At 42.5% G+C, this 24,388-nt stretch overlaps 1 protein-coding gene across 1 annotated transcript; it reads left to right on the forward strand.

Moving 5' to 3' along the window:
- The first annotated feature begins 714 nt into the window (after positions 1–714).
- Positions 715–15,998, forward strand: CIDEA (cell death inducing DFFA like effector a). Its single transcript, XM_054020644.1, has 5 exons — positions 715–843; positions 6,482–6,638; positions 7,385–7,531; positions 10,992–11,173; positions 14,932–15,998. The coding sequence occupies exons 1-5, from the start codon at positions 806–808 to the stop codon at positions 15,059–15,061; spliced, it is 654 nt and encodes a 217-aa protein (XP_053876619.1). The 5' UTR covers positions 715–805; the 3' UTR covers positions 15,062–15,998.
- Positions 15,999–24,388: the final 8,390 nt, after the last annotated feature.

Raw genomic sequence — 24,388 nt, forward strand, 5'->3', positions numbered from 1 at the left:
GTCATGCCATAGTAGTCACACCACTGCTCTATTTATCAGACTATGGCCATCTCAACCTATACCCACCAGAAAACCGCTATAATCGCATCAGAATGTACTGTACAAAGACAAACGCTAACAAAATCTATAGAAAGCTTTCTATTAAAAGGTAGTGAGGAAAAATTGTGCAAAACCAAAGCAGGGAAAATAAAGTGACAGTAAAGAGACCATCACACTGGCTACCAGGGAATCAGAAACAGTCATCAGTGATACATAGGCCCAGGGGACCAAGCCTCATTTATTCGTTAATCATTATGAAGATAAGTAAGCGGGATGCCTGGTGCATCCAGCCGCCTGCTCTGAGAAACAGCCTTTGCACTCTCGCAACAGCCAGGGGGCTGCAGCCTGCCAATAAATGTTTTGATGTGGTCCCTGCCCCTCCAGTCAACCCCACCCACTTCTTCCCCTGGTCCCTTCTCCACCTTTCCCGCTCATCTTCCCTCCCCCACCCCAATTCTCACTCTCTGACCCTCCCCTCTACCTTAAGCCTTCTCTTCAGCCCCCCCATTACCCCTCCCCCCTCTGACCCTCACTGCGGCCCCATCCCTCACGCCCGGGCTCACGCGAACCCCAGCAGCTCCGCACCCCCGCCAGGAGGGCACTAAGAGTGGGCGCGGCTGACCATGGGGGAGGGGGCAGAGGATAATGGGCGTGGCTTCCCATGAGTGGGCGGGGCCCGCTGCCGGGATAAGTAGCGGCGGCCGCGGGCGGTTCCTAGGCTGCTGGTTGTTGGCGTGGCGCCCGGCTCAGCACGGCACAGCATAGTATGGAGAGCGCTCGGGACTACGCCGGCACCCTGGTGCGGTGAGTGAGCGCGTGTCCCCGGGGGTGCACCCGCCCGAGACTAGCAAAGCGCAGCGGGGATCCGAGGCTGGATCCAAACGCGGGGGCGTCCAGCCTCCCCGCCCCTATGCTGCTGCCGGGGCTCAGGCCGTGGGCCGCCGAGCAATCCGCTTCGCCCTCCGCCTGCCCTAATCCCGGGGGATCCCGCAGCCGGGGGGGGCTCTCTGGCTCACTCGAAACCTTTCGATAGCTGCTGTTGAAAACGTAACTCGCAGATGTTGCCGGGCATCCTTGGAAGCAACCTAGCGCCCGCACCTTCTGGCTTAATAGAAAAGCTGCGGTGCCTTGTAGTGATGACTTCACCTGCTGAAAACCCCGTGCATCCGAGCTTGGCATCTTGCTTCCTCTGAAACTCGCGTTGTTTTAACGAGACAGAAGAGATGGTAGTGGATTAGCAGTTTCCGTATGAAAAGGAATCGCAACATAGTTGCACGTTCGTTGTACTGAAAAGGAAACTTTTTTCCTAGTGTCTCCTTTCTTCCACTCCTTCTTTTTAAAAGAACAAAGATTTGGGTCAAGTGTCTTAACAGTGATCAAACTATTTGTAGACGATAGCCATGTCTCTGTCATAGTATTGGTACTACAGCAGGAGTACAGTTAGCTCCGTTGCTTCAGGAGTAACTGTATACACTGCTGTTAAATCGCAAATGTTTGAAAATTGAGACTGAAAGAAATCAATAAGATATTCTTAAAGACTAGACAAAATTGTGATTGGTCTTGTGTTCTATAGCATTGGAAGGTGAAACTCCCACTGGCTTGATTATAAGCTTTGGCATTCTGGAGTTTGTTTCAATTCTTAGTTGCCTAACACTTGCATCTTGATTATTTGAGATCTTATAAAAGTTAACAGCAAGTAAACCAAAGTAACTTTGCTTTTAATTAAATACAGGACACTAAATCATATGTACAATGTTCTGGCAGTAAAACTAGCAATGGTACATCTACCGCACCATAATATATACTAAACCAATCAATCTGTGGGTCGCGACTCAGTACTGGATCATGGCATGTCAGGCACTGAGTCGCTCTGGTCAGCACCGCCATCTGAGACATTAGAAGTCCCATTGTCAGTGCTGCCCAGCTAAGGCAGGCTAGTGCCTACTCTTTCAGACACCACGCTGTGCCCCAGAAGCAGACAGCAGCAGGTCTGGCTCCTCGGTGGTGGGGGAAGGGGGGGGAAACAGAGCTCCATGTGCTGCCCCCGCCCCAAGCACCAGCTCCGCACCAGCCAATGGGAACTGGGGCGGTGCCTGCGGGTGAGAGTTATGCGGAACTGCTTGAGTGCCTCTGCCTAGGAGCCAGACCTGCTGGCCACTTCCAGGGCACAGAGCAGTCTGTGGTGCACCCCGGCTGTGTTGCTGACTGGGAGCTGCTGGAGGTAAATCTGTTCCTGCACCCCAATCCCCTGCCCCAGTCCTGAGCCTTCCAAACCCCTCATCCCTGGCCCCAGCCCAGAGCCTGCACCCTAATCCCTTGCCCCAGCCAAGAGCCCCCTCCCACACTTTGAACCCCTCATTTCCAGCCCCACCCTGTAGCCCTCACCTCTGTACCCCCAACCCTCTGCCACAGCCCTGAGCCCCTCTCACACCCCAAGCCCTTCATCCCCAGCTCCATTGGGTCATAGGCATCAACAATTTTCTTCAACTGGGTCCTCAGAAAAAGTTTGAAAACCACTGTACTAAACAACCAGCTGTCATGCCAAGAAAGTGTAAGGCTCACGGGTCAATCATTAAATTTAAGATGTGACTTAAGACTTAAATCTATATTCGTGTTGCAGCTATTCGGTATGTCTAAAAAAGACAGTTCTCACTATGGAGCAGTCTTAAATTTGTCTCATTCCTGTCTTCATCTTGTACATTCTAATTAATCTAAATTAGCTATTCCAGTAACTTTTTATCATTCACAGAACTTTAGAGAGAGCTCTAAAATGCATAGTCTGGGGAAATGCTAATAGCACATCCTCCCTGAAACACTAACTGCATCACTTTTAGCTGATTCACTCCCCTGATGCTAAGGGTAGCCCTCTTAGTCAATTTACTCTAATCTAAAGGTCACAAACAGGTTATAGATTGGTGTTGTGCAACTTGTGACTTCTGAGTATGACTGAAGGCTGTTGCACCACATCACTTAGACAACCATGCATGACGCCCTGTACATTGTCTGCAAGATGTCTCAAGCTTTTCAGCCAACAGTGTGCACAGGGTTCATTATAAAGTACCACCCACTGAAAAGTAGCTGAATTATGAATCTTACATGTCTCCATTCTAAAAACAAGTGTTTGGAATACTATGCAAGTTCCTAGTTAAAAAATGAAGAACTTCTAATATGGCTCTAACACCAAGTTTAGCAGATTACTAAAGTTTGAGGATGATGGTTGTGTACCTTTGTAGAAAACTCTTCCATGCCCTGGAACTGGTATTACTGCCTAGACAGAGTAAAATACCTGTACCCTCACCAGGGCCGGCTCCAGCATTTCTGCCGCCCCAAGCTCAAAAAAAGCCGCAATTGGAGGCGGCAGTTCAGTGGCAGTCCTTCGCTCCTAGAGGAAGTGAGGGACCTGCTGCCCCTGAATTGCCGCAGGTGCTGCCCCTCTTCTTTGGCTGCCCCAAGCACCTGCTTGTTAAGCTGGTGCCTGGAGCCGGCCCTAATGCTCACTGCCTCCCTAAAACATACCCCTTGTAGTTTAATAATAAAACAGTTGTGGGCCTGTTACATTTAATAACTTAATTAGTAAGTTAAATTAGCATTTCTTGCTATTGTTGCACTATTTTTCTTTCTTGGCTTTCACTTTTTCTTTACACAGTAGATTGTGGGGTACCAAGCCTTGCAGTGACACCAAGCCACCTGAGGATTCCCTTGCATCAGGATCCACTTGTCTGTTTCAAAGGCTGCTTTCTAATGGCTACTGTATAAAGCAGCCAGACTGGGTTCCAAGAATCTGGATTAGTATATCTAAAAGTCTTTGGCTGCAGTCACTATGGACATGTAAGAATTGGATCTGGTGTCCAAATAAGTAAAAAGGCAAGCAGTCACTGATGGCTCCTATGACTAAGAGAATCATGTTTGCTCTACCACTTGAGAACCCAGAGTTCTCAGCTACTGAACAGGCAGTAACAGTTTCAGGTTAAATATTGCAGTGACAGTCTTGCTATAAATGTAGGCAGGTATCATAGATGGAAACCGTGACTGATGGTAGTACTAGAGAGAACTTCAATTCTGAACCTGTTCATATCCCCAAAAAAGGTAATTTGCATGAGAATCTTGAATCTTAATGTGATCCTATGGCTTTGTTTACATGTTGGATCCAAGACTGGGCACTATATTTTGATACTACTGGAGGATTTGGGTGCCAAAATTGGACAGATAACCGCACAAGATGGCAGAAATCATATAAGCTCAGCTCTTGAGCTGTTTAACCTGAACCCAAGCTCTTACTTGGCTCTGAATGCTAAACCTAAAGCCCACATGATACTTCCTTGTTCTGTCAGTAACTCTTATTGATACATAATACATGCCTTGGCCTTTTGCTTTTTTCTTATGCTTTGTCTTCTGCCTGAACAAATACATTCCCTTCTTGGCAAAATAAGGCTTCACAAGATTTAATTAAGCTAGTACACCTCTACCCTGATATAACATGAATTTGGATATAATGCGGTAAAGCAGCGCTCCGGGGGGGAGGAGGCTGCACACTCTGGCAGATCAAAGCAAGTTCAATATAACGTGGTTTCACCTAAAACAAGGTAAGACTTTTTTTTTTGGCTCCCGAGGACAGTGTTGTATCTGGGTAGAGGTGTAGTTAGAAAGTAAACTGTGACACTTAATATCCTCAAACCTCAACTGTTCCACCTGGGCTTGTAGGGTCCTTTAGATTATGATAGATTCTAGTACTGTACTGGCAAAGTAACTTTTTATATAAAAGTGATGTATGCTTCCTGTTTGAAAAAGTTGCAGACAGCTTCCTAGTAGGGGGGCCTTAAGCTTGATGATGGGATATGAAACTTCTTAGTTGTATGCTACTTATCCAAATCTAATCCATATTGCTAGCATTCAAAAGGTAAAAACTGATCACATTTGTCACTAGGCATAAGATCAAGAGCAAATACCTACATCACAAAAATTTAACTGTACTGTAATTCTTGGCAGAAATTGGTAACTGGGATTCGTCCCAGGGATAACTTCAAATCAGGGTTGAAGTGCACACTGGTATGGCAGGGAAACTTACAATGTTGCATTTTGCACTGTATCTGATCATTATCCGTGATGCCTAGTACCTCATGTGCTGAATTTGCTCTTCAGAAGGGAAAAACCATCCAGAAAGCAATGGCTTCAACTACACATGGAATAAATATGAATCAAAAGAATACTTCTTGAACGAAGTGAATCTCAAACTAAGAATATGTTGCTGATTATGAAGAACAAAGCCAGTATAAGTGAAGGATATGTCTGGCCAGAATTAAACCTGTGAGAGGCACGTATAAGGAACTAGAACCAAAACATAACTTGATAGTCAAAACTAGCAATGTCTGACTTTCAGACCAACAAACTTAGTCCATGCATCCTCAGCTGAATTAAATGGGTTGAGGGAAAACTTTTATCATATTCACTATACTAAATCTAATTTCAAGCAAATTGCATCAAATTGAACACTAGTATTCAAAATAGTCATCCCAGTGATTAGGCTACCTGGGGCATCTGACTTGCTGCGTCACTGGCAGCTTTTCAAATCTTGACAAAGCCAATGCCGCAGAGAAGTAATGGCTCGTATCTTAAAATAGCTCCTGCTAGCTAGCTTGCCACTTGCAACAGGCATGTAAACCCCCAGTGCTTTGGTGATGTAATAATGGAAGTTATCCAGGTGAATTCCTGCCTCATAGCAGGTGGATGCAGAGGCACTGTGTTGATGGGACCCACAGCCGTGTATGCATTACAATTTACTAGACTAAAACTGGCTTTTCTTATCTAGTAAAGAACTTTCTTTCATACAGCTATTGGGAGGCATTCAAATGCATCAGCCAAATAAAAGATCAGTTCCTTATATGTAAGATAAACAATGGTGCTGAAGTAAACGAAGTTGGAAAGGTAGCTGCTCTAAGCAAGGAGACCCCCAGGGCCTCAGGGATGTGCCATCCGCTTCTGGGAGTGGCGCAGAGTCAAGGCAAGTAGGAAGCCTGCCTTTGCCCTGCTGTGCTGCTGGACTTCTAGTGTGCAGGGAAGGGAAGGGGTTGATCAGCAGAACCTGCAGACCCCTTGGGGTACACTTGGGGACCCCCAGGAGTCCACAGACCCCAGTTCGAGAAATGCTGCAATATCCTATTAAAGAATGTCAGTTGTTGTAAGCAGGACTGTGATCAGTGGTGACCTGGCCAAGTTGGTCCCAAACGTCAATATAGTTCTAAAACTGAAAATCATTATCTTGCCAAGAAGAAAGCAAATACACTAGTTTTATTGAAACAACTTTGATCCCTGACCACCTTAAAGAAACTAGTCTGGTCTCAACTGGCCTGTGGTAACTACATATAAGCATTATATAGTGAATGCATAAATCACAATGACTAATCTCAATGTTTGTTGTTTTAATTAAAAATAAACTGCTTTTTAGATCTCTGGTATCCATGGGAACATCTGTGGGGTCGGTGACGAGACAGACCCTATTCCCTCCTCTCACACCTGCAGCCCGACCCTTCCGTGTATCAAATCATGACCGCAGCAGTCGGAAAGGAGTTGTTGCAAGCAGTCTGCAGGAGCTTATTAGCAAGGTATATCAAACACTTGATTGAGACTTAAAACTACTTGTCAGTAAGAACATAATACCTAGGCCTTCTGGTCTCAATTCTGTATGAGAGAAACACTTTACCCTGGGCTAAGTCAAATGACTGAAATATAGGCTCTTGTTTTTGAGGCTCTGAATTCTGAAACCTGGTGAATTGGAGTCTAAGATAAATAAATTTCTAAAGCCATGGTATGTGGGATATTTAGTGTCAAATTTGGGATGAAACTTCATTGAAACATAGCATAGTCCTTCAACAGAAGGAGATACTGGAAATACTGTCTCAAAACTGAACTAAAATGGAGTCTTGCTCTGAAAGACTCCACTAGATTGCTTATGGAGCTATACTTAATGACCTGTAGTTGGATTCCTCCTTTTTAAAACTAACCCTTTGCATTTAAATACGTTATCAAAGCCTGCTTACATTACCATGAGATCCAGATGCTGTGAAAGTGCACAGAACTTTCAGAGTAACTTAATTAGGGGGTGGGGGAAGAAAAGAGTAACTACTCTGCAAGTACAGGACCATGTGGTGTCATATTGATGTCACAACTCTTCCTTGGTGTGGAAGTTGGAACTGACCTTTATAGGTAAAACAGAAGCAAATCAGTACCTTCTTTTGGTGTTCAACTACTCTGCAAATGAGTAGGTTACTGTCCTTAAATGTTGAATAGACAGAAGGAATTAATTTAACAAAGCAGATAGCATTGTGAATTAGATCTATTTTTATTGTAGGCCCTAGATGCCTTGCTGATTACTGCTGGACTGATTACTCTAGTTTTGGAGGAAGATGGCACAGTTGTGGATACTGAAGAGTTCTTTCAATCACTGGGAGATAATACTCACTTCCTTCTTCTAGAAAAAGGACAGAAGTGGACACAAGTAAAGTGTTAACAGCTTTTTTTGTAACTTTTGCAGATCATCTGGCTTAAGGAGACTTGTGGCAGCTGGCAGTGGGGAAGGGGTGGAAGTGGGGGAGGAATGGGAGGAAAATTCTCTTCAGAGAAGGCTGGATGTCAAAACCAAAACCAGCTTACTATGCTAAGAATACATAATCTTTCCAGAGGACTAGAAATAGGGAGTTCTTCTGACCCTTGCTGAACAGGCAGAAAACCTCTTACAAAAACATAGCATAAATTGGAATTAAATACATAACACGCAGCTACAAGGACCAAAAAAATCCCTTTTTTTGCTCAAGTCTCTATCCTATAGTATAGAAATCTTCCTTTCCTGGGGGGAGGAAAACTTATATATAAGAAAAAGACCCAAAAATGGGGACTGTCCCTATAAAATTGGGACATCTGGTCACCCTAGATATAAATTTATATCTAGGGTGACCAGATGTCCCAATTTTATAGGGACAGTCCCCATTTTTGGGTCTTCCCCACCCCCATCCTGATTTTTCACATTTGTGTTTGGTCATCCTATTTACATCAGACAAAACAGACTTTTTTTTAAAGCATGACTTTTCCTCTATGCAGTTCACCTTAAAGTAAAAGCTAAGGCATGATTACAGCATAATCTAAAATAGTGTAAAACTCCATATTAGATAGTTAATGGAGGTAACTAACTTAAGAAAAAATTTCTGCATTATTCCACTTGCAGAATCTTAGGAAAGGGCTAAAGTGTGCCATCAAAACATAATTATGAAATAGAAAAACACAAGTCTAGACTTTTTTATTGGCATAAGAGCATTTTAAGATGAATGTGCCTGGTTCACCTAATGGCTTTAGGATTGTGGTTTTTTTGACACTCCTTCCCTTGGGCTGCAAATTGGGGGGGCCTTAGTCACATGTGGGAATAGTCCAGATCAGATCTCCATAATGCAAATAAGAGACTAGGTCATTTCTCTAATGGCCCTTCTGTTTTGACAGCTCTCTAGAAAAACAAATTGCTTGTGCTTGACAAGTGACCCAGGCTAGCAGTACCACTGTCTCCTCTGAATGGATGACCAGCCTTAAGTTGTCACCTGTCTTAGACTAGGACCTAGGTTCTCCTGTTTACGCATGATTGCCTCAGTAGGCCTGGGTTGCAGACAAAGCTTCCAAGGAGCAGAACTGAAGAGATTGGGCAGTAGTCCCCAGTGACCAGATAGCCTTTTCAAAACCAGGTCATGTTTCTTAACAGAAGGAACATCACCTAGCATAAAACAAAAATTTTGAAATTGCCTATACAGGCTCAGCTACCTAGAGTTCACCATCCTTTTGATGTTAGCCAGGTAGACCTAATGTTTTCAAATTTCCTCTGACAGATTCTCCTTTCTTTCCAAAGTGGGACTTACTGTTTAGTGTCCCTTTGATCTTAGGCTTCATTTCTGGTTCCTTAACTAATAGCCCAGACATTAAGAAAATAATGTTCCTGGAAGTGTTCTCCTCAGAAGTATCCTGTCTATAGTCATTGTGGTGGTTCCTGCTTAGTTTCCCTCCACAAGACCCCTTTTGACCTGGTCCATAGTCAAACTATCCTTGCAGCAACTGAACAAGCAGAATATGCATAAATTAATAGAAGCTCCACATCTCTAGGAAAAGTGTATGAATTGGAGACTCCAGAGGAGAGCAAGACTTTTTTCCCCTCAAAAAACCTGACCTATGAGGAAAGGCTAAAAACTAGGCATATTGGGGAAGGGGAGAGGAAAAAAGATTTAGGTTCCTCCTCAGTCTTCAAATATGTTCAAGGCTGTTTATAGAGAGGATGGGGGATCAGTTTTTTTCTATGTCTAGGCTCATAACTACTTGTTCTACCTTAAATCTGCAGCAAGGGAAATCTAAGTTAGAAAGGGTTTTCTAATATGTATAAGGGTAATTAATCTCTGGAATAGGCTTCCAAGGGAAGTTGTGGAACCCTCATCACTGGAGGCTTTTATGGAGAGGTTGGACAAACCCCTGTCTGGAATCATCTGGTTTACTTGGTCCTGCCTCCAGCATAGCAAGTTGGACTTGCGTTCTTGAGGTCACGTCTAGCCCTATATTTCAATGATTCAGACTCCACAGTGATCTATGTATAGTTGCAAAATAACTCAAATGAGGAACAGGGCTCAGTCATATGTCATCTGCTAGCATCCTCCAACTTAAAAAGCTACAAAAAAGGGCATGGGAACTAGCTAATGAGCATGCTGAAAGAGTACTTGTAAAACATAGTTCCAAAGGTTTAAAATTCATCCTTGTGAAAGGGAGCCAAACCCTAAGCAAACTGTCAAAGCGAAAACAAATTCAGAGCAGTCTAGTGTAAACATTAGTGAGGCCAAGTGCCCTAGTAATCTGTATCTTAGCCTTTCTTGTACATTGCTTACTAGATAAAATTGCAAAGCTGCTCCAAGCAGTCTTCATTTTTTAAAAATCGTGATAAGTGATGTACAAAGCATTCCAGAAGCACTAATTAGAGTAAAATTTCTCATTGAGTAAGATACAAGATATATCCACTAGGTGTCTCCCTACAGCATTGGACTGCTGCAGACACTTCAGTGACAATACCTTAAGAAGGGGGAAAAGCATGAGCAGCTTTTCACTTGGTAGACAACCTGGGAGGAGATCAAGATTTAGCAGTTGAAGGTGCTTCCTTTCTAACCACTATCCCTGTCCTTCCCTCCTTTAAGTTTGCTTAAGTACAACTTAGAATAGTCACAGAACAGCACTAAGTCCCATCATAGTGGTTCCTTCCAGTGACTTATTAGACTACTTGGTGGCTACTTCAAATCCTAGTCCGAAGGACTGGGTCCACAGATCACCAAACACCCAATTCCCAGGTGCCATTCCAAGGCCCAGTTACCATGAAGCTGGGCAAACTCCCCTTTGAAGGCAAACATTGGACATCTGGACTCCTGATTTGCTTTAAGTGGACTGCTGCAGCAAACAGACTAATATTTTAAAGTAATCTCTTCTCAGTTACTGGTGGTTCATGTCATAACTGGTGTCATTGTGCCAATACAGCTGACTTGCTAAATAACTTTAACATGTGACTAGTGTTGTAATCCTGATGGAATTTGGCCCTGATAGTTCAAGGAGTCTCAGGTCATCTTGGGACAAGTCTGACTAAAGAGAAGTAATATTTCATATATGCAAAAATGATATCTTGAAGGGAGTATCCATTAACATATAAAGGATTAGTTACTTTAGAGAGTCCTCTAACAGGCCTGATCAGTCCTTAAATGAAGTCCTGATGAAAGCTGCAAGTTTGTGGCAAATACTTTGTTACCACTACTTGGATTCATATCCCACACCAATAATGTAGATTGGAATAACATTTGATACCTCTAAAGAATAGCTGCATTATCTAGGGTCATTAAAGTATATTCTCTATTTTATCGCCTCTACTGATAGTATAAAATTAAATCTCTTTAAATTAGGGAGAAAACTACATCCTCGCTGTACAGCAGAATAAGAAAATGGGGGTAGCCAACATTACTCTGGACTTGTACAAGCTGAATCCAAAGGATTTTATTGGCTGTCTAAACATTAGAGCTACTTTCTATGAAATCTACTCTGTGTCATATGACATCAAATGTATGGGAGCAAAGACTGTGCTGCGGTAAGTATGCATTCCTATTTGTCGGGGGGGGGAGGGGAGAAATAAAGTAGATATAAACTGAAACAAGTCTCAAAGGAGCATGAACTTTAAACGATCCCACAATGAAGATGCTAACTGGTTACCCATGTCAGCATTAACTAGTAGAGGCAAAAGCATTTTTTAGACTGTTTCCTGCCCATGACACAGCACTCTGCAATAACCATTCTTAGATACATAAAAGTCACATTTAAAAAAAAAAAAAAGCTAAGAGCTATGGTTCTGTGGCAGAAATTTAAAATAGAACTTTACCACAAGAGTAAGATATTACAAATGGAAGTGTTATAAGCAAAACCAGTCTATGTACAGTACATGGTGGTTGAAGGCTGACTTGTTGGGAAGGATGCCAAGTTTCTTTAGTTGAAATCCGAACTACTTCAGTGTAGTGAAATGAAGGACTGAATAACAGTAACCTTTAGGCTTTTCCCACATTCTACAGAACAAGATGAGTGTCCCCTTCTGATGGGCATGGAGAAAATAGAGAAATGAGGGGTGTAAAGTGAACTTTTTACTATCTTTAGATGGATTTCACATATCTGAATAAGATTGGGGGCAAGAGTGCCCCCAGCTTTTCTGCTGCCCTAGGCAGCAGAAGGTCCTGCCCCAAAATGCCACCCCCCCCCACAGAGGCAGCAGAAGGTCCTGCTGCCAAAATACCACTGCAGTCGCTGCCCCCCAAATTGTAGTGCCCTAGGTGACCACCTAGGTCACCTAATGGGTTGCGCCAGCCCTGACTGTGGGATGTCTTGGTTCCCAAGTGAACTGCCTCTCCCTGATAGAGCAGTTTGGGCTAAGTGTATCCCTTCAAATACTGAAATGCAGATACTTTTTTTAATGTCATATATTGACACTCCCCTCCTTGAAGATGGTAGAATATTTGCTTCCTACTCTGCCAGAGTGTAGAAGGCCTATTAGTTATAGGTTGAAACTACATGAACCTGAAGATATTCTGTATCACTTAAGTGAGGACTTCAAAAGACAATGGCTTACTGACAGAGATGAAAGAGTTCTAAATTGCAAACAGCACACCTTTCTGCACCTATCTGACAAAGTTCTGACCTCTCAAATCCTATGCAACTAAAGACACTGGCCTAAAATTGGCATAGACTGATCGTCTATCCCTTAATGTCTGGATTCTCGGTCTTGGATTTAAATGAGGGTCCAGTTATGCCATGTATTATACCCTTGCCCAGCACTGATTTCAGTGGGGCTGGATGGGTACCTGAGTGCAGAACTTTGTTTAACAGAACTAAACGCTGTCCCCTTGTGACAAGTGGGGACCAATATCTTGTGCTGATCTTTAATTCAATTAACAGTTATGGGTTTGGACTCTAACAATGGAACTTGCATTGTAAGAGGGAATTTTAAGTGACAGTTCCTCCAAACTCTTGCCAGCATGCTGCAGCTGCTGAGAGAAGCTGATACAGGAAGTGCTGCAAAAAAGCAGCAGGCAGACAGCTGAGGTATCTGGAGTCCTGCTACACGCACAGCTATATTACAATAAGACCGTTCTAGGGCCAGTACAAGCAAGCAAGTCCTGCAGAGGGCTAGCTGGGAGGAAGATAAGAGCCTATCCCAAGTGGCTGCAAGCTGAAGACCTACTCTGCACTGGAGTCTAGAGTCCCTTGAAAAATGTGTTCTATTGAGTCTGAAGTCTCATAACTGTGAATAGCAACAGAGGGTCCTGTGGCACCTTTGAGACTAACAGAATGTTCACTTGGCAGGCAGGGAGCCCCTTGCATGCCATCAAACTTGATGAATTTTCTATTTCTTATTGTCCTATCAAAGAGGATCAAATGTCCAGACCAACAAATAACAATCTCCTCCACAGCTAAAAATGCCACTGGCACCCACGGCCAGTTGTCACACACATTGCAGCTGTTATAAGACTCAGCTGCATGGAGGCCTAAGAAGGCTGCACCTGGTTCCATAAAGTCACTTGGCCAGTCCCAGCAGACTAATTGAAAAGAACATACTGAGGCTATATCAAATAGGTGCCTTGCATATCATGAAAAAGGAATGGTCTTTAAAACACTGCCAAGTTCCTGAGATCTCTATTCAACTGCTGTAGAGTGAATTGCTGACTGACTGCAAAAGGAAAGTCTTCCTGTCGAGAGAACAATCAGGGCGGAGGTTAAGATAAGAGGATCTGCCTTCTGCATTAAACAGGAATCCTAGAAGTGGGCAGTACTAGTAGATCTCTTGCATTGGTCCTTACTCAGGGCTAGGAAAGCTAGGCAGACAAGAGAAGTGAGGCTTTACTTTGAGGAAGAGGGAGTGTTGGCCTAGTTCCTATCTGCTAAGGAATTGTTGGGGGTGGGGAAGAGGATCTCATTCATAGAGCAATGGTTGAGTTTGACTAGCCCTCTGATTATTACTGTACTTTGTTCCCTTTCCCTTGTTCTCTGCTTCCTAGTATTTAGCTTGTAGCTGTGAGTTCAGGTAACTTCCAGGTACTTGAGTCTAAAAGATTCATTTGGGTTTAGAGCAGGGGTAGGCAACCTATGGCACATGCACCAAAGGCGGCATGCAAGCTGATTTTCAGTGGCACTCACACTGCCTGGGTCCTGGCCACCAGCTGGGGGGCTCTGCATTTTAATTCAGTTTTAAATGAAGCTTCTTAAACATTTTAAAAACCTTATTTACTTTACATACAATAGTTTATATATTATAGACTTCTAGAAAGAGACCTTCTAAAAACATTAAAATGTATTACTGGCCTGCAAAACCTTATTTTAGAGTGAATAAATGAAGACTCGGTACACCACTTCTGAAAGGTTGCCAACCCCTGGTTTAGAGAGAGAAAGCAGAATTGTAAATATATGGACTCGGAGCTGGTACAGAAAGCTGAACTCAGTGTAGTTCCTAGTCTAGACAGCCTGGTTCTCTCATTCTTAGAAAATATCACTCTAAGGGGTGACTGGAGGCTAGTGTACAAAGTGTATGTACCAAGAGATCATGAATACCCCAAGTGTTCAGCTTTATCTTCTCTATATCCCTGGAACTTGCACCAAAACCTGTGGGTCCTGATAATAGTGCTTACATTGCCTTAGTTTTAGGGTCTTACAGCTTTAGGCAGGCTCCAGGACCCAATACATGTTTCAAGCCAGTAATTCACTCTGGAATGTAAGCAGTAACTAATACTCACAAATTGGGAGGACAAAGCTTTAAGATTCTCAGCTCCATTAGTATTGCATATGTAAGTTCACTGCAGCCAAACAAGCCAATGTGAGTGCTCAAGTATAAGACCTGGTCAATACTTTAATAGACATGTCAGTGGTGGTTCTGTAGCTGGCATTCCTCCTTACTTCCCACCTTGTACTATACTAACAGGTAAAATGGATTAATGCTGCAGGGCTCAAATTGACTTCCTGATTACCTGATTTCATTAATGGAAACATGGCAATCCCAGTAAGGGTATTTGGAATGTTCTGCTGATACTCGGGTAACTGCTTTGTCTGCATAACGTAAGTTTCTCTTGCAGGCCCTAACTCTGCTCCATGCAAACAGCTTCCTTCCCACTCAGTGGGAGTTGCTTATGTAGTGACTGCAGAATCAGGCCTTGGTGTAATGTTTGTTGCCAGACAGTGGCTAGAAGTGGATGCAATGTGAGGATTCTTATAAATAGGGCTCTTTTAGGATGAGTCACATGTGTCCTGAAACATGATGCAGCATTCTAAAGACTTTCTTTTAGAAATGACATTAACTTTTTTCTCTTCTAGGAGAATGCTTCGGTTTGTGTCCCATGTGGCACAAATAACTGGGCAGTTTCTTCTCTACACTGGATCTTATGTGTTGCAGCTGATGGGTGAATATGAGGAAGATGGCATGTGTACAAACTCAAAGCACTAATAAGCCATCTCACTTCTAATATCAGTTGCACCTTTTCACACCAAACATTCTCCTGTCCAATTCTAAAGAGCTTCATGATCTTAAATTAAAGTAGATGAAAAGTTCACTTTAAAGGACAAACATGAATCTAACCTTTGCCCTTTGGCACACTTGTAGATCTTTCATTGTAAGATAATGATGTGACAATTGTAAATATGATCGGAGTCTTTAGTCTTTTTAATGCAGTGAATAGAAAGAGGTCTAATGTCTGGGAATTGGACAGACGTTCCTTCCCCCCTACACAGATATCCAAAATGAAGAAAAGGTATACATGGAAGCATGGACTCTTTTTGTACCAAGTGGTTGATACCCCTGCATGGATCAAGACTTAATTGTCTTGTGAGTAAACAACCATGTTGTACCTTCTGAATGAATTCTCTGTGGCTTTTAAGTTTCTTTTATGTCCTCAGTACTGTTCATAAGTGTTCACCCCCTTGGTACTCAAATTCCCAGTTAAATTATATCTGTTTCACTCTGTATCAATGTAAATAAATAACTTGGGGAAAAAAAAATCAATACCATAGGATCTGGTGCAATGAGCTCTGTCTAATAATCTGCTTTAAATAATTAGTTTAAAGGTAGTAGAAATAGAGCTGCCCTCACTTTTTATTTTAAAGGCTGGCATGCGTTTTTTTTTTTTTTTTTTTTTTTTTTTTTTTTTGCATTACAGTGCTAATATGTATAACCATTGCCCTGTAAGCATACTGAAACTATATCCATGTAAGTACAGCCCCACAGGTTTATGCACTGTTAACTGTAGTGGCTTCTAAAATGTGAGTTAAAGCAGCACAAACTGTAGATTTACATCTTGAGGATCACTTACTTAACTTGCATTTCTCTTAACTCAGTATTTACAATTTCCAGTCCTGCATTGAATAAACTGGTTTAGTGTCTCATGCCTAGAATGCTTACACGTTTCCTTTCTCTAAAACAATGAGATTCATAAGTCCCAACTGAAATTGCAGTTTGTCCCATCTGTTAAGGCACCCTCAAAGGTACATTTACAATTCCTAAATTTTATATTTAGGAGCTTTTTTTTTGAGAACTGGACTTGCAGAATATCCACTCTAAATAAAGCTAGAAGCTGTACACACAGTAGCCTCTTCAGTAACAATTATGTATATAATTACCTTCTCAATCAACAAACTATCCCTTAAAGCTATTGGGTTCCTTAAATTGTAATTATCCATGATAACAAACTGTTAAAAGACAACTTCTAGAAGTTGTCCCTTCAGCAGTTGTCCTTGCTAATGGCCTCTTCAAGAGATGCTACAAGTTCCAATATTCCATTTTTAAGGATGCACATCAGCTACCATACAAGCACACACAGCCTCAGGGAAAGAATCAATTCCATGAGATCCAGTAACTAATTACTAGCTAGCCTGCCATGTGAAATACTATGTTGGTGTTAAGGGTCTCAGTAAGACCTTCATACTGCCGTTCCTAACTCAATACATTTACCCTTCCAATATTGCATCAACTCCGGCTTCTTGGGTTAATGGCCTCTTGTAGCTATGGTACTATGACATTCTGCAAATTTGTCATGGGTCATTTCCCCCATGGTCAGATGCTACCCTTCTGTAGATACAAGGAAAACAGGTTCCATATTTGTGTGTAGGGGGAGATCAATCTTCCAAATTACAGCTACACTAAATATTACCCTGTGGTAATAGGCATAGCCCCCCAAGGAAAGCTAACAGTCAAGGAGGGGTAATGCTATACAGTCTGTAACTGGACAATATTGCAAAGGTGGTGTGCTGCTTTGATTAGTATGGTTAAAACTAGTCAGGGAAAGCATTCCACTCTAGGTAAGTACAGATGTGAAGCTAGTTTTACTACCCCATTGACTAGCTTAAGAATTTAAGTATAATCTAGGGTCATTCCCAGTCCTACCAAAGGTGTACTTGTTACACTCAAGGAGCTGGATGTTGTGGCAAAGTTATCAAACACATTAGCTGTTCCTCTTGCCTGCATTGCAGTGGCCCTTCTCTCTGCTGGGGGTTCGCATTACTTAACCTAAATCAAGTAGATTGTTGGTTTGTCTATAGTGGAGTAAAACACCCACAGCTGGCCCATGTCAGCTGCCTCAAGTTGGGGGGCTGTAAATGAACATTTACACTGCGACTTTATAACCTTGCAGCCTGAACCCTGCAAGTGGAGGTCAGCTGACATGGTCCAGCTGTAGGTGTTTTACTCTATTGTTGACATACCTCCAGTCCATGCTGCCTAGTTAAAGGCATTTTCACTCAGTACTCAAGCCTTTGGGCTCAGCTCCTGCTCATGTTCTGTAGGCAAAACAAGGCTCCTTAAGAATTAGAATTAAAACAGTGTTGCCTTCCTACTGTGATCCAATATTTATCATACCTGGTTCCGCTCTATCCTAAGATCAGGACGTGCATGTAGTCAAAATTCTATTGCAGGAAAAGACTTCTGCCTGGGGCTGAAAGAGCAAGTACTCTCTGTCACTTCAAACACATACTAGAGAAGAGGTTGAAAACCTTCTTCTGAGGTGGGGATGGCTATAATAAACCAAAGGAGACAAGGGGACTTCAGTCCAAGGACTGTTTAGCCTTTTACTACAGAATGTGGAAGGAGGGCATGGAGGATAGGGTGGAGATTAAAAATTTAGGTATGGCCCTAAATGAATACTTTGCCTCCCTTTTTAATAAGGTTAACATGGAGCTTCAGGCCAGTAGCGGGTGGCAAATAGGAATAAGGGTATGGAAGTAGACATGAACACATCTGAGGTGGAAGCCAACCTCAAACAGCTTAATGGTACCAAATCGGGAGGTCCAGATAATCTCCATCTAAGAATATGAAAGGAACTGGCACATGAAATTGGAAGCCCAATAAAAAGGATTGGTAATGAATCCATAAAATTTAGGGGTCATACCCTATGACTGGAATTGCAAATATAGTACCCATATTTCAGAAAGGAAGAAAAAAAAGTAAGCCAGCAAATTACAGGCCTGTTAGTTTGACCTAAATTGTATGTAAGGTCTTGAAACACATTTTGAAAGATAGGGGAGTTAAGGACATAGAGATAAAAGGTAATTCAGATAAAATACAACATGGTAGTTTGTGCCAGACCAACCTGCTCTCTTTTTGAGAAGATAACTGATTTTCTAGCCAAAGGAAATGCAATAGATCTAATCTATCTGGATTACAGTAAAGCATTTGTTACAGTTCCATGTGGGAAATTATTAATTAAATTAGAGAGATGGGGATTAATGAACTGAAAGGTGAGCAAAGAACTGGTTAAATAGTAGACTCCAATCAGTTATGCTGAAAGATCAGGCTAGAGGGAAGTTACTAGTGAAGTTCCTCAAGGATTCATCTTGGGCCCAGTCTTATTTAACATTTTCATTAATGACCTTGGTGCACAAAATGGGAATGTGTGATGCTGGTAGATCAGATGCCAGCTCATGCCAAGGTCTCTAGGCCCCAAATGAACACTGCTGAATGCATAGCTGGAAACCAGTCTGACTCAGCTGGCTGTTAGTATTATTAAAATAGGTATTAGATTTATAAAAATGACTTTATGAAGTGCTTGTAGGATGCTGACTGTATTAATTTCACTTAACATCTATACCTCATGTTACATGGTCATATTGAGTGTTTGCATGTAAACTTTTGTATCTTCAAACAAGAAAGAAGCATTCATTAATGTAAAGCTGATGTTCCAAAACTTTCCATTGCACCCCCCCCCCCGCCCTTACCCCTAATGGAATCTGAATGTGTGCCCAGCTGCCCCTTGAAACTGTGGTTGGGAGCCAGGCCAGAGCAGAGCTAGGGGCAGGGTGGGGCCCCTCCACCCTGAGTGCATCTCACAGTTTGGAGACCACTGATGTAAAGGCTGGCTTCCTACAGAAGGTGTTAGGTCCTGCACAGAAAAAGGCCCATTGAAATCAAATGAGCTGTTGTGAATCATCAAAGGATAAAGACTTTGTTGATTGATCCCTCCTCCCACATGCACCCATGAAGAGGAGATGTGCAGGTGGAGTCATTCCATCATCTTGAACTTTGGGGGAAGGCAATAAAATCCCTGACAAGAGGAACTTTATCTCTCTGCTGCTTGAATTCTGAGGGGGGAAGATTTCTAAACAAGAGTACTCCATGTGGATTAGCCCTAAAGGATATATAGAGAAGCTGCTGTAATATGTAATTCCCCCCTCTTGTTTCAAGACTGAGTTTGATAAATTTATGGAAGGGATGGTATGAGATTGCCCATCTGCAACTGCTATTAGCAAATACCTCCAACATCTGAAGATGGGACACTAGACAGGGAGGGCTCTGGGTTACTACAGAGAATTCTCTCCCAAGTGTCTAGTTGATGAGTCTTGCCTACATGCTCAAAGTCAAATTGTTGGCCATATTTGGGGTTGCCCTCCTCTGCAGCATGGGGTGCAGGTCACTTCCTGGTTTGAACTAGAGTACATGGTGACTTCCTGTAACTTGAGGTGTTTACATCAAAATTTGAGGACTTCCATAACTCAGCAAGAGATTATGAGCCTATTACAGGAGTGGGTAGGTGAGGTTCTGTGGCCTTCAATGTGCAGAAAGTCAGACTAGAAGATCATGATGGTCCCTTCTGGCCTTAAAGTCTAATACACTATCATAGATGCAATCTTAAACATTAGTCATACATTTTTGATATCTTGACACCAATAGTGAAACAGCTATGGAGATAACTGCAACAGACATAGCCGTAGAAACCTATGGACTGCATTGGGCTATAGCTCAACTAACATTTGGGCTTATTTCTTTTATACTGAAATGTTACTGGCTTTGTACTGCATACAGACAAACTGTTTTCTAGAAACAGAAATACAGGCCTGAAAGGGACCTCAAGAGGTCATCTAGTCCATTTCCATTCCTGGCCCCAAGCTGAAATAGTATTAAGTATACCTAGATCATGCCTTACAGCTATTTGTCTAACCTGTTCCTAAAATCCAATGATGGTGATTCCATAACCTCCCTAGGTAAAGTGTTCAAGTGCTTAAATATCCTTATAGTTAGGTTGAATATTAGTGAAAACTTTTCATCTATTGCTTTCCACCATCCACTTGGCTGGTTAGCCTGTCAAAGAAGGAAAGTAGATTAGCTTGGCCTGATTTGTTCTTGACAGATCCATTTTGATTATTTCTTATCACTATTCCAGTATCTTTCCAGGTATCAAAATTAGGAGACTAGTCTATAACTCTCCCAGATTTTCCCCCTGCCCCTTTAAAGATAGGTACTATGTTTGACCTTCTCCGGTCCTCTGTGACATCAACTGTTCTCAGAGAGTTCTCAAACATAATCACTAATAGTTCAGAGATTGCTTCAGCTAGTTCTTTAAGTACTTTAGGATTGATTTCATCAGGAATACATCTAACTTAACTAAATACTTTTTAAACTGTTCTTTCCCTATTCTGGCTTGTGTTCCTTCCCCCTGGTTAATTGTTAAACATCTGGTCACAATTAACCTTTTTAGTGAAGACTGAAGCAATAGGGGCATTATAAATGCTTCAGAAGCCTTCTGTGTCATCCATTCTTTGCTCTTCTTCCTCATTAATAGTCCTATTCCTTCATCTTTCTCCTATTTTCATTTGAATGTGCCTGCAGTAGTGATAGTTACATACCCAGGAACAACTTACAGTCTGTACATGTGAATTCTTTCTGTAAGGGAGAAATGTTGGATGACACTGACTTCTAGTGGCTTTCATATACCTTTTATCATGCCGTTTGGCAGAGACTGGGAGAAAGGGTCTTAGCTAGACAGCTTGTCCAGAGAGTACCTCTAATACTGCAGAACCCCTGTTACTAGTGCAGAGCAATGCTAGCCAAAAATTTAATGTAGATCATTAATTTATTACTTTGGGGGCAATTGTGCCATATTGGTGGTCATACGTCAGCAGGTGAACTGTGCATACGTTTAATTCATACAAAGAAAATTTTAAAAATTAAGGTCAAAAAGTTTTATTTAATTCCTTTGACTTCACTTGACCCTATTTCTGTGCTAACCTCTTTGCTGAATTAGTAACAAAATAGCAGCAAAGATGCACATATTTTATAAATTGTTTCAAATGGGAAAAAACACATTCTTCGTCAAGTGAACTTAGAATACTCATAACCATGATTTTGTATACTGCAAGTAGGTGTATGAGGTAATGTTTAAAATTACTTAACTCATGCATAGATAGGGGTGTGTGGTGGTCTGGGTGAGGAGTTTATTTTTATCTTGTGAATACTTTGTTCCTGAAATATTCAGGAATATTAACAGATCCATCTGTGCAGCAGGTCTGCCACAGGCAGCTCCCTAATGCTGGATTTATAGAAATGAGGTAATTGTCCACTTTTGTGGACTGAGCATGGTTGTGGACTTCCAACCCTGCCTCTGGGGGTCACTTTATGACCTTCAACAACTCATGTCACCAAATTTCTCCTTCTGCATAAGGGGGATAAAGATACTTGTCTCCCTCCAGCTGTATTTAGGTTTACCAAAGCTCAGCTGTAAAGTACAGCTTTGCTCAGTACTGAATGTGGCAGGGTAGGGGGAGCCTGGGATATCTCAGTTGTGGGTCACTGCTTCCAAGAAAGGGAGCTGAGATCAGAGGATCCAATCCATTTTATAATACATAATGGGAAAAATTCCTGTGGTCATGTGCCCCTCACTCAATGGCTCTTATTTGACTGCATGGATATATGCATTTCATTGCAGTAAAAGATCCAAACCTGGCTAGCCAAGGACTGACATCAGGCCTTTATTCTGTTTCCCTTGGATATGTTTTTAATTAATCTACCACTATTGTTCCAAATTCTACAAACCTTAAATGAGCAAAACTGCAATTGGCTTTTGTGGCAGTTTTGTTGGATTAAGACCTGCCGAAATAGACTATTATTTTGTGATTCTTATTGGGCCAGGTCTGTCCCCTTGTAGGGGAACCAAAAACCCAATTATTTTCCTATGTTTCTGGCTTTAGGAAAGGCATTGAGGGCCAGTTCAAGGGGCTTGAGTGTTGCAAAGCTGAGCGTCATGGCACCTAGAAAATCACAGGAACAACGCAGCAATCCACAAAGCCTGAGTTAGGCACATAAATTCCCTATACAATGAAGGGGGAGAGAGAGGCACCTTAGAATGCAATCCAGAAAGGCTGGGCAGGGAGCCTCCTAAACTAACCAATGGGAGATACTGATGACAGTATGTGTCCTAAACCCAGGGCTGGCTCCAGGCACCAGCCAGGCAAGCTTGGGGCGGCCGCTCCGGAGAGGGGCGGCAGGTCCAGCTATTGGGCGGCAATTCGGTGGACGGTCCCTCACTCCCGCTCAGAGTGAAGGACCTCCCGCTGAATTGCCGCCGCAGATCGCAATCGTGGCTTTTTTTTTTTTTTTTTTTTTTGGCTGCTTGGGGCGGCCAAAACCCTGGAGCCGGCCCTGCCTAAACCTCACCCCGCTCACAGAAATAGGCATCTCCCTGCAATCCAGTCTTAAGTACCTATCTCTGTTTAGCGATCCAGAAACAGGACCCTGTCTTCTGGAATCAGATGGCTTAAGCACAGAAGGCATTTCCGGAGGGAATGAATTATGCACCTGCCCTGCTCCACACAAAATGGGGGTGGGAGGCAGAGGAGGTGGTAGTGTCCACGTTATAACTTTTTGCCCAGGAGTTGGAGCACTCACCTGGGACATGGGAGACCCAGGTTCAATTTGCCCCTATGTTAGAAGGAGAGAAAGTATTTTAACAGGATTCTCCCACCTCTCAGGCGTGTGCTCTAAGCACTCAGCCCTGGGATATTTGGATCTGGGGCTCCCTCAGTCTCTCCTGTTGAAGCGGTTCCACTGTGGATAAATAATGAAAGCATGATTGGAGCAAGAGGACTGGACCCTGGATCTCCCACCTTCTAAGTGGGTGCCCTAACAACTGAACTACAGAGTCATTCTCATTCTCTCTCTGGCCCAATGACTATTTAAATATTTATCCACTGTGCAACAGAGGGAGAGAGACAGCAAGCAAAAATAGCTCAGTGGTTAGAGCACGCTCCTGAAATGTGGGAGACCCCTGTTCAGATTCTTCCTCTCATTCCAGCAGAGTGCTTTAAACACGGGGCTAAAAGTTATAAGGTGGGCACCGCCTCCACTTCCTTCTCTGGCCAGATTTTGAATGGGACCAAATCCAGTAGGTGGCCTCCTGGCTACTAGATTGAGCTCCACACACAAGATAGGCAGCTGAATGCCTATCTTACCCCCAGTTCATGAATTGTTTTGAGGCTTAGGTGGGAGATACATGTCCGGATGTTTAGAATGAGGCAGCAGTGCACATGCCCACAGGCAGAAACTTAGGTGCCTAGGGAACTTTCACCCTGAAAACTTAGGCACTGAGTGAGTTTAGGTGCCTACAGGGTTTGGTGGGAATTTTGTCAATCACAGAGGAGCCTAAAACTGGGATTTAGACACCTGAGTAATAGTGGATTGGGAGCCTAAATGGCACTGCTCATCACCAAGAAAATAATAAAAACAAAAAGAACAGGCTAGAAAGAAAAAAGCAATCTACAAAGCTGGGCACTAAACAATATAATCAGTCATTGAAATCCATAGTAACTGTCTGTGAAGACTTTCTGAATAGCCCTAGAATCTGGTGTTTGCCAAGATAAACTCCAGCTTTATGTAGACGAAGCCAGGTTGATATATTTTTAATCAAAGCTTATGGTACACACTATTTATTGAATAATCATCATAGGATTGGAAGGGACCTCAGGAGGTCATCTAGTCCAACCCCCTGCTCAAAGCAGGACCAGTCCCCAGATTTTTGCCCCAGATCCCTAAATGGCCCCGGGATTGAAGTCACAACCCTGGGTTTAAGCAGGCCAATGCTCAAACCACTGAGCTATCCCTTCCCCCATTGAATATGTTTATCTATTTTAAGGATTTTCTAAGGATACTCATCACTCAACGTTGTGCACAGTAGAATCTGCTCTTAATCTTTCCTAGATTAAGCAGCTTTGCTCACTGTTTGTACTGTCTCTATTTTTGTTTGATAGAGTGTACTGAAATGGTGTTGTTTTCACATTTGTATAGGGAATCAAACAAAATGTAACTTTATTGAAAATACAACATGGTCTAATACATTCTGGAGCCAGCATGAAGCACCCTACCTGGTTCCAACATAAAATAAATTAAACTACCTAAACTGAAAGGGAAACACAAGTTTTAATTATTTTAGTAAGTATAAACTGGATAAATCAGTCCTTGATACCTTTTTCAGTATCATTATCCACATCACAGGTTTGTTGTGAGTCTTAATTAATG

This window comes from Malaclemys terrapin, chromosome 2 (assembly GCF_027887155.1).
Source record: "Malaclemys terrapin pileata isolate rMalTer1 chromosome 2, rMalTer1.hap1, whole genome shotgun sequence".
NCBI lineage: Eukaryota > Metazoa > Chordata > Testudines > Emydidae > Malaclemys > Malaclemys terrapin.

What these genes read in the sequence shown, in the direction of transcription:
- CIDEA (XM_054020644.1), top strand. Translation starts at nt 806, where the DNA reads ATGGAGAGCGCTCGGGACTACGCCGGCACCCTGGTGCG. An exon ending in TGCAGGAGCTTATTAGCAAG is followed by an intron (nt 6,639 to 7,384) that starts GTATATCAAACA and finishes TTTTTATTGTAG; the next exon opens with GCCCTAGATGCCTTGCTGAT. An exon ending in AAGGACAGAAGTGGACACAA is followed by an intron (nt 7,532 to 10,991) that starts GTAAAGTGTTAA and finishes TCTTTAAATTAG; the next exon opens with GGAGAAAACTACATCCTCGC.